Source organism: Oratosquilla oratoria, chromosome 28, assembly GCF_046742065.1.
Source record: "Oratosquilla oratoria isolate Oo_2021 chromosome 28, ASM4674206v1, whole genome shotgun sequence".
Taxonomy (NCBI): Eukaryota; Metazoa; Arthropoda; class Malacostraca; order Stomatopoda; family Squillidae; genus Oratosquilla; species Oratosquilla oratoria.
Genome location: NC_134804.1, coordinates 26502177 through 26513589, shown reverse-complemented (window position 1 = coordinate 26513589; position 11413 = coordinate 26502177). Strand labels below are relative to the sequence as shown.

Below are 11413 nucleotides of genomic sequence, written 5' to 3'. Positions count from 1 at the left end.
CCACAACCCTACACACACCACCCAACCACACAACTCCCAACCCTACACTACCCAAACCCCACCCAATACCCCACCCACACCCTAAACCTACCCCACACACAACCTCTACACATCCTACCCCACACACAACCAACCCTGCTCACCCTGCCCACACCCCTACACACAAACCTGCTCTACCCTGCCACACCAGATTCACAACCCCTCCACACACACTACCCACACCCTACACAACCCTACACACCCACACACCCTACCCCACATACCCTACCCCACGACACCCTACACCTACCACACACCACCACTACCCCACACCACCCTACCACACACACACCCTCCACACCACACAACTTGAACCACAAACAGAAGACCCTACCCTACCCCACACACCTACCCCACACAAGACCCCTAACCCCACAACACCCCTAATCCTATTCTAACCTCCCTCATCGTCCCCACACATCCTACTCCCTCATTCCTGTGTCTGCTAACTTCCACTCATTCCCTCACCCTCTCCCACTTCCCTCATACTTCCGTTTTCACTCTCCTCTCACCCCATTCTCCACTTTCTTCTCCGTCACTCCCTCCCTCCTCTCAATCTACTTTCTTTCTCTCTCTCCCCTCCCGTCTCCCCTCCCCTCCCTCAAAAAAAAAAAACCCCCCTCCTCCCTCTCCCCCTCCCCTCCCTACTCGCTACCTTCTCCCCTTCTCCCCTCCCTCCTCTCCCTTTTCTTTCGCCTCCCCTCCCTCCCTCCTCTCACCTTTCCATTCTCCCCCTCCCGCCTCCCTCTCCCCCCCCCTCTCTCTCTCTCTTTTCCCCTGCCCTCTCCCTCACCCCCCCCCTCCCCCCCCCCTCTCCCTTTCGCTCTCTCCCTCCTCCCCCTCTCTCCCATCCCTCTCTCGTCCTCCTCTCCCTTTCCTTCTCTCCCCTCTCTCTCTCTCTCTTCTCCAATTCTCCATCGTTCTCGTCTCTCTCTCCTCTCCCTCACTCTTCTCTCTCGGTCATCTCATCCCCCCTCTCTCTCCCCTCTCTCATCTCTCTCCATCCTCTCTCTCTCCCCCTCTCTCTCTCTCTCTCCCTCCCTCTCTCACGCGCGCACACACACACGACACGCACACACTCGCAAAACACTCACCACTCCCTCTTCTCCTCTCTAATCTCTCCTCCCTTTCCTTCCTCTCTCTTCCCCTTCCTTCCTCCTCTCCCTTTCCGTCCTCTCTCGCCGCAGTTCCTTCCTCTCTCTACCCTTCCTTCCTCTCTCTCCCTTCCGTCCTCTCTACCGCAGTGATCTTTCAGCCCTCCTCAACTACCCTCCATCACTCCCCTCTACCTCAAAGTGAAAATCTCTCGCTCCTCTCTCCCTCGCTCCTCTCTCCCTCCGCTCCTCAATGCTCTTCATACCTCACTTCTCACTCACAGCTCTCTTCAACTCACTCCTCACTCACAGATCTCTTCCCTCACCAACTCCTCACAGATCTCTTCCTCACGTCCTCATATCGCAACTCCTCTTTTTCACTCCTCACAGTCCTCTACCTCAGTCGATATGCTGTCGACCTCGCTCACTCTTTCCACACTCACTCCTCCACTTTTCTCTCACTTCCTCATCCCCCACATTTCTCTCTCTCTCCACTCTCTCTCTCTCTCCCACCCTACCTATCTCCCTCCCCTCCCACCTCCCTCCCCTCCCTTCTCTCTTACTTTCCTCCCCTCCCTCTCCATCTCTCTTCCTCCCTCCCTCCCTCTCCTTCATCTCTCTTCCTCTCTCCCCACCTCCCCCTTCATCTCTCCTCATCCCTCCCTCACCTCCATCTCTCTTCCTCCATCCCTCACCTCGATCTCCTTCCTCCGTCCCTCCCTCTTCCTCCCTCGCCTCCCTCTTCCCTCCCCGCCCTCTCTCTCTCTTCCTCCCTCCCTCCCTCCCTCCCCTCCATCTATCCTCCTCTCTTCCCTCCCTCTTTCCCCATCTCCATCTCCCTCTCCTCCTCGCTTTCTCTCTCCCTTTCTCCCTTCTTTTCCCTCTCCTCTCTCACCCCTCTCTCTCTCTCACCCCCCCTTCTCTCTCTCACCCCCCCTTCTTCTCTCCTCTCTCACTCTAACTCTACTCTCTCTTCTCTCTTCTTCTTCTCGTCTTCTACTTCTTCTTATTATTCTTCTTTCTTCTTCTTCTTCTTCCTTCTTCTTCTTCTCTTCTTCTTCTTCTTCTTCTTTCTTTCTTCCTCTTCTTCTTCTTCTTCTTCTTCTTCTTCTTCTTCTTCTTATCGTCTTCTTCTTCTTCTATTTCTTCTCTATTTCTTCTTCTATTTCTTCCTTCTATTTCTTCTTCATCCTTCTTCTATTCCTTCCTGAGTGTCTATCTTCTCTGTGTATCTATATCTCGTATCTGTTACACTAATTCAGCCTGTAATACTTACGGGTAGTACTTACTATGGCTGCATATGTATAAAGAATCTCTTCATCAGTTGACGACTCTTTGGTTAACCATCCTCTTGTGTTGCAGATGACAAACGTTGCTCCCATGCAGCTGGAGGCAGCCAATGCCTTCACGCAGGTGGACCACATGGCCGCCCTCGACATCGATTCCACCCCATCCACGAAGCGTCTCTCAGGCATCATCTGCACCATTGGTTGGTAACCTGCAACTTTGTACACTTGATATGAAGTTGATGTGTATGTCATAATGATAATTACTACTACCACTACCACCACCACACTACTGCACCACCACACTACTGCACCACTACATTACATCACCACTAAACCACCACACACCACCACCACACACCACCACCACACACCACCACCACTGCACAACCCCACCACCGCACAACACCACCACCGCACAACACCACCACCGCACAACACCACCACCGCACAACACCACCACCGCACAACACCACCACCGCACAACACCACCACCGCACAACACCACCGCACAACACCACCACACAATACCACTACATCCCCACCACATCACTACATCCCCACCACATCACTACACCACCACATTACACCACCACATTACACCACTTCACAGCACTACACCAAACACTGCACCACACCATTACACCTCCACAACACTACACCACACCATTACACCTCCACAACACTACACCACACCATTACACCTCCACAACACTACACCACCACACCACTACATCACCACACCACTACATCACCACACCACTACATCACCACACCACTACATCACCACACCACTACATCACCACACCACTACATCACCACACCACTACATCACCACACCACTACATCACCACACCACTACACCACAATACCACAGCACTCTACCACACCATTACACCTCCACAACACTACACCACACCACTACATCACCACACCATTACACCACTTCACCACTACACCACTTAATCACCACAGCACAACACCACACAACACCCACTGCACAACACCACCACCACACAACACCACCACCACACAACACCATGTCAAAATTGCACCACACCACTTCACACCACTACACCACAACATTTCACCACACCATTAAACCTCCACAAAAGTACACCACACCTTACACCACCACACCACTACATGACTTCACATGTCTACACAATACAACACAACACTTCACTGCACCACTACACCACCACACCAGTAAAGGGGAAAAAGCTGTTGGTATATGTGTTAACCAGCCCCTGCTAGTGCTCCAAGAGAAGTCAAAATATGAGGGAGGGAGGGGGTAAATAGGAGTGGAATATGTGGGGATGGAATGGGTGGGAGTGGATTTTATGCTTTTGTGTTTTTGGCTATCTCCCTTGTAAGAGGGAAAAAGTAGTTGGTATACATATGTATGCTAGTCCTCCAGTACTCTTTATTCAGTAATACCCCATACCTAAATCATGCATACCATCATAAAATGTGGGGGGTTCCTTTTATCTGCTAAACTTTTATTAATTCTTTTCAGGGCCTGCCTCAAGGAATGTGGACAAATTGGTGGAGATGATGGAGGCAGGAATGAACATTGCACGCATGAACTTCTCCCATGGTACCCATGAGTACCATGCAGAAACCATTGCCAATGTGAGGGAAGCTGCCAAGGTCTATTCACAAAAGATTGGACATTCCTATCCTGTTGCAGTGGCCCTAGACACGAAAGGGCCAGAAATCCGAACTGGACTCATCAGTGGGGTATGTTGATGGAAATGATTTATGAAGTTGCAATGCAGAGTGAAGGGAAGAGAAAGAGTGAAGAATGAGTGAAGAAAGATAAGTAAAAAGAGGTGTGGAAAGCAGAGGCGGATGGAGGGAACTTCAGAGGATAACAGAGGGTGAGATTGGGTGACAGGGACTTTGAGCAAGAGGGGAATGTCTGTTGAGCAAGGAAGGAAGAATGGGTGAATGGAGAATGGCTGTGTATAGATGATACTGTGATGAAAATTACTGATCCTATCCCCAAAACATCATCTACTTCAGTCATTCTCATAAAACCTTCCCGTGGTGCCGTCCACTCCACAGTGATGTCATGAATTATGTTCATTCGTGATTGGTGTGTGTGTGTGTATTTACTTAGTATTTACCTAGTTGTATTTTGCAGGAAGGGGAGCTACGTGTGTGTGTGTGTGTATTTACCTAGTTGTATTTTGCAGGAAGGGGAGCTACGTGTGTGTGTGTGTGTATTTACCTAGTTGTATTTTGCAGGAAGGGGAGCTATGCTCGTGTTGTCCCGCCATTGTATCTCTGTGTCTAGTTTGCTTTTAAACTCGTGAATGGTTTTTGCACTTACTATTTCATTATCCAGTTTGTTCCAAGTGTCTAAAACTCTGTGGAAAACTGTTTTTCTTCAGTTCTCTTCTATAGCTATGTTTTCTTAATTTCTTTCCATGTCCTCCTGTGTTTCTCTTGTCCCAGTTTAGTAGTTCTTCTCTATCAAGTATCTCTGTGCCTTTCATGATTCTGTAGATGGTCAGTAGGTCGCCTCTCTCTCTTTGCTCCAGTGTCGGTAGCTCCAGTTTAGCCAATCTCTCCTCATATGATAGGTTTGCAAGTGCAGGTGCCATTTTTGTAGCTGCTCTTTGGATTCTTTCTATTTTCTTTATGTTCTTTTTGGTACTGGGGGACCACAATGTTGCCGCATACTCTAGTCTAGGCCTTATCAATGTAACCAATATTTTTTTTATCATGTCTTCGTCCAGGTAAGCAAAAGCCACTTTTATTGATCTTAGCAAGTTGTAAGTCTCCCCGACAATTTTGTTAATCTGTGTATCATAGGACAAGTCGTTTGTGATAACTCCCAAGTCTTTTTCGGATCCTACTTTCTTTACTTCCTTGGTTCCAATTGTATATTTTCTTTATATTCTGTTTTTGCTCTTTCCAAACTCCATTATGCTACACTTCTTAGTATTAAAATCCACTTCCCATTTCTGACTCCAGTTCCATACCCTATTCAGATCTTCCTGCAGTGCTTCACAGTCCTTATCAGTTTCTACTTTCCTTAACAGTTTGGCGTCATCAGCAAAGAAGCTCATGTAACAGTTCACGCCCTCGTCCATATCATTCATATAGATAGCAAACATTATTGGAGCCAGTACAGATCCTTGCGGTACTCCACTGATCACCTCTTTCCAATCTGAATATTTTTCTCTGAGTACTACTCTCATCATTCTTCCAGTCAGGAAGTCCTCCATCCATTTTAGTTGGTTCCCTCGTATTCCTCCTATGTGTTCCAGTTTTTTTAGTAGTTTTCTGTGTGGTACTTTGTCAAATGCTTTTTGCAAGTCGAGGAATGCACAATCAGCCCATCCGTTTCTTTCTTCCACTATGTCTATTAGTCTTGAGTAGAAGCATATCAAGTTTGTGGTGCATGATCTACCTTGTCTGAACCCGAATTGTCTTGGGTTTAATATGTTGTTATCTTCCAGGTGTTTTACCCATCTATTCTTGATGATTTTCTCACAAATTTTGGCTATAGTGCTTGTTAGTGATACTGGTCTATAGTTGGTGGGTTCTTCCTTGTTTCCCCCTTTATATATTGGTACAATGTTAGCATTTTTCCAGTCCTTAGGTATCTTTCCTTCCTTGAGTGAGCTATTTATTATGATGTGTATTTTGTCCGTTAGCTCTTCTTTGCATTCTTTTAGAATCCAATTTGCAATTCCATCCGGGCCATGTGATTTTCTGACATCCAATTTTGATAGATGTTCTGATATTTCTTTTTGTGATGTTGTAAATTCACTCATGTGGGGAGAATGTTTGTTATTATCTACGTCCCAATTTTGTATTTTCTCTCTGGTGAAGACAGATTTAAAGTGGTTGTTCATGATTTCGGCCATCTCTAATTCTTCTGTGTATTCTATATTTCCTTGGCGTAGTTTCACTAGTTCCTGTTTGGTTTTAAGTTTACCATTTACATACCGGTAGAATAGCTTGGGCTGATCTTTGCATTTATCTATAATATCCTTCTCATGGTTCCTTTTCTCCTCTCTTCTCACATTAACATACTCATTTCTATAGTTTATATAAATTTGCCATTTGCTTTGTTTTTTGTCTTTTCTCCACCTTTTCCAAGCTTTGTCCCTTCTGTCTTTTGCCTCACTGCATTTTTTGTTGAACCAACATTTAATGTACTCTCTCTCTCGCTTTTGTCTTGTTACATGCCTGTTTACCCCTTCATTGTAATTATCCAACAGTATGTTCCATTTCTCTTCCACTGTTGTCTCTTCCATATAGAATTTTTCCCAGTTTGCATTTTGGAAGAACGTCTTTAGTGTGTGTGTGTGTGTGTGTGTGTGTGTGTGTGTGTGTGTGTGTGTGTGTGTGTGTGTGTGTGTGTGTGTGTGTGTATTTGTTTGTGCTTGTTTGTGTTATATTTTTCAGTTTAACCTTGAGTGAAGGGCATCCAACCTATTCATCATTAGTAGGTGTAGTTCTTGAACCAATAAAGTGTGTATAATTTAGAATTATTTTTCTGGATCATAGGTATGCATATATTTTGTGAAGTTACTCACTAGTGATAAAAGTGGAAAACTTGATTGGTTTCTTGGTTACAGGATGGCTCTGCTGAAGTTGAACTAAAACGTGGTAACACTATCAGACTTACTACAGATACATCATTCTTTGAGAAGTGCAGTGATGAGGTGCTCTATTTAGACTACGTGAATATTACAAAGGTTGTCAAACCAGGCAACCGAGTCTTCATTGATGATGGGCTCATTTCTGTTGTTGTAAAGGATATTGGTGAGTAACTGAACTATTTATTTAAAATATCTTGCATCATTTCACAAAACAGAATTAGGATTGAGTGTGATGTGTCCCAAGTTTACTCCTCAGCAGAATAATTGCCAGGTATTAACTGAAACAATATATTGTTGCCTCAAATTTCTTTAAGTGGGAAAACCCACAGCCTCACAGCGGCTGGCAATGGTCCTCAGAACCTCTCGCAGATCTCTCATGAAAGGAATTTCAGACATTTCTCTTTTATCATTGTGGGACTATTTCTGTGTCACCAGCTCAAAGTGGTTGGGAGAGGAGAGCAGTTGCTGGTTGTCAGCTTATGTGTTAAAAAGTATAAGAAATAAAGTTGAAGTTGATAATGCCAGCTCCTCAGGACTGGCCCCTCTAATGGAGGTGAGGGAGTTAACATGTTTTGAAAATGGGCAGCTTTGCTATCCATCTTGCAGGTACCCATCCTTGGTCCTGTAGTTAGAACAGGAAAAATTAATGTATTGCACCGAAGGGATCTACATAGTAGGCATACCAGTTCACTGATGATCATATTTTTAGATTTGGGCCTTAACAACTTTATGAGTAATCATTTATTTGACTTTGCAGGTGATAATTACCTTGACTGTACCATTGAGAATGGTGGCACTCTTGGGAGCAAGAAGGGAATGAACTTGCCAGGTGTGCCAGTTGACCTTCCAGCGGTATCAGAGAAAGACCATGGTGACCTTCTGTTTGGTGTCGAGCAAGATGTTGACATGGTTTTTGCTTCCTTCATCAGAAATGCTGAAGGTGTGAAGGAAATCAGGGATGTGCTGGGTGAGTAAATGGTAGAGGGTCTTGCCCAAATAGTTTTAAGTTTGGTGACAGTGATTTAAATTTTTTAGATTTACTTTAGTAGTTGGACTGTAGACTTAGAATTTTTTTAATAAGTTCAGGTTTTAGTTTCTTGTGAGATATTTTATAAAATTAGAATTAAATGTATATGATAGAAAAGAGGGAGTGAGAGGTGGTGATGGGAGGAGTGGGTGGGGATAAAATGAATAGGAGTGGAATTACACCTTTTGACTTTGGGTACCTCCCTTGTAAATGGGAAAAAGCCCTATGTATATGCATGTATAGAATTAAATGTTGGCAAGAATTTTGTCTGCACATTGTCAGGAATGTGATAGAATGATAGATAAGGATTGGGTTTGATAGGTATTTAGAAATTTATTTATTACATTCATTTTCTAAGCTCCTCCCACTGTCACAATCAATCCCTCCCTAACCTTCACATTCAACAACTCTGAAATACTGTACCAATCTTTCCCGTACCACCATCACTTCCATTAACAACTGTCTGTTTTCATCTTTTACCATTTCCTCTCTACCTGACTTGCCCCCCCCCCTCTGTATCTTCACTTCCTTCCAAAACATCTTTCTGTTCTTATAAAAATGTTTTGTAATACTCCTACCCCATTTTACATCTGGTCTCCTCTTTGCCTCCCTTATCCTATGTTTTGTTTCTCACTTATCTTGTACCTCTTATATTTTCCCAAGTTCTACTTTGCAATCAGTCCACATAAGCTAACTTCTTTTTTTTCTACTACCATTTTCACCACATCATCCCACCACTCACAAACCTTCTTTGTATTCCCTCCCATCTTTCTTGTTCCACATACCATATTTGCACTCTTTGTCACTTTCTCTTTGAAATGTACACATTCCTCCTCTACCTCTTATTCTATGGCTCACCACCTTCCACACTTCTCTCAGCTTCTTGTGGTATTCCTTCTTCTTTTCCTTCTCATTCAAATTGCTTGATCTAAGCACCTCTGTACCTTCCACCCTTTAACTCATCCTCATAATCCTTTACTCTCAACTTACTTTCCACCAGAAAATGATTGGACACTCCCTCACCATCTTTCCCAAGAATATGGACATCCAAAACTCTTCCTATCGTTTCTTTGAATACCACCATTTAGTCCTTTGATGCCTTATCAAATTCTTTTCATCCACCACCCTTTTTTATGTATACTTTTGCTTGACTCTTCTTAAACACTATCATCAACTCTGGGCACATCTCCAAGATCAACTCAATACTGTAATTTTTATCTGGCATTCCAAACTTCCCTACTACATCTATTAACCCCTATTCTAGCATTGAGATCCCCCAACACTAGCACATTGATATTCCTACCAAATCTAATCACTTATTTAAATCTATCCAAAAAGCCTTCCTTTCCTCAATACTCTTTTCACTACCAGGTCCATATGTGCCTACATAGATATACATCCTCCATCCCAGTTTCACCTTCACCCATGTTAACCTTGAAGATACTTCCATCTACTTCATGTGCTTTCTTATCACTTCCCTCTGCCCCATCATCACTACAGACACTCTTCACATCACACTCCCAAACTCAAAATGACCCTTCTTTCAACTTAGTTTCACTTAACACTAATACATCCATCTTATCACAAACATACTGCCAATCTCTTCCTTTGTATTTTCACCTGTACCACAAGTATGCACAATTAATGATCAAAATGTTAAGGTTCAGGTTGGAGTTTCCAACCAGATCCTATTATGTTTTGACTTCTCATAGGGTGAGCATACAGGGAGCAGGGTCTCTAGTCCTATCACTCCTTCCAACTTTGTTACCCTCTACTACTCATAGGAATCAGAGTGGCAGAATTATTTTTTTCCTCTGACCACAGGGGATATAAAATGTATAGTCATCGACATTATAAAGGACCATTTGAAAGGAATAGCACAAAGGAGGGACAGTTATAGTTCAAAGGTAGCATCATTCATGTATGAGTAGAGGAATGATGCAATGCTTATTGTAACTCGTAACTTTGTTACTTCTGTCTTTTAACATAAACAAATGATGTGTGACTGTGGTCCATAGGGGCACTCCAAAGTGGTATTGGCTGAATGTTATACCCTGTGCAGTTAATACCCCATATGGTTGGAGGGTTGGTAGGTATACATTGAAACTAATTTATATTACTGGTATGCTGAAAGCCAGTGATGTAAAAATTGCCTGCACAACACAGACATCATTTCAGTTTCTTACTAGGGATGGAAAGGCACAGGGATTAATGTCAGCCAGTTTGGAGCTGCAGGTTTCCAGTTGGTGAAAATCAAGACATCTATTTTTCACTGGAAGAAAAAAGCACTGGATCAAGATTGTTTGAATTATTCATTGATTGAACTTTTTCCAAAAACAGGGGATAAGGGAAAGAACATCAAAATCATCAGCAAGATCGAGAACCACCAGGGCTGCAAGAACATTGACTCTATCATCAGCGAAGGTGATGGCATCATGATTGCTCGTGGTGACCTTGGCATCGAGATCCCAGCTGAGAAAGTCTTCATTGCACAAAAGCAGATGCTTGCAAAGTGCAATAAGGTCAGTCTGCCTGTGATTGATATGGTTCTGTAATCATTACTCCATTCCTTAGGTGATGCCTTTTGGGCATTTTATTTGGCTAAATGCCATACTTCTATACATTGAAGGGAATATCATGTACAGGTATGAAGACTCTTGATCATCCCCTTTGCACCAGTGTCATCTTTACAGCTCTTATTGCAGCCAAACATAAATTTAATTATTTAGGGGATGTTGTGATAAAGGATTGAAGAAGTCATGTCAATTGATTATTTCACTTAAGTATGTAATTTTTTTATTGTATGAAATTGATAGTTGCGGACAAGCGTACCGAAATAAACACCGTATGAAGACAGAACCTTTATTAGTATGACATTTCACTTATTACAGCTTTTTCATGTTCATAATGCGACACTGCTTCTGACCCAGGGCAGTGGACAGGATGCAGGGATGACCTGTTATCCAGGAGGTGCCAAGATAGGAGGGAGGGAGGAGGGTGGAGGGGAGTGGAATATATAGGAAATGAAATGGGTGGGAGTGATTTCTATGCCTTTTTCTTTTTGGCTACCCACCATGTAAGGGGGAAAAAGCCTTTGGTATATGTATGTATGTATTTATGTATGTATGTATCTTGTACATACATATACCAAAGGCTTTTTCCCCCTTACAAGGGAGGTAGCCAAAAAACAAAGGCATGAAAAATTCCCACCCATTCCATCCCTAATACACTTGCTCCCCTCCACCCTCTACCCTCCCTCTTATCTTGGCATCTCCTGGATGATGGGTCATCCCTGCATCTTGGCCACTGCCCTGGGTCAGAAGCAGTGTTGCAAGACACAGC

General features: G+C 43.7%; 1 protein-coding gene across 1 annotated transcript in view; it reads left to right on the top strand.

Annotated features, from left to right (window-relative positions):
• LOC143040260 (pyruvate kinase-like) overlaps positions 1 to 10593 on the top strand; it is a gene marked incomplete at its 3' end in the record, with an annotated part of 18563 nt that extends 7970 nt beyond the window's left edge. Inside the window, 5 exon segments of the mRNA XM_076211027.1 lie at positions 2496 to 2622; positions 3939 to 4162; positions 7021 to 7207; positions 7802 to 8011; positions 10412 to 10593. Of these exon segments, the coding sequence (XP_076067142.1) occupies positions 2496 to 2622; positions 3939 to 4162; positions 7021 to 7207; positions 7802 to 8011; positions 10412 to 10593 (930 nt within the window).
• Between the last annotated feature and the right edge of the window lie 820 nt (positions 10594 to 11413).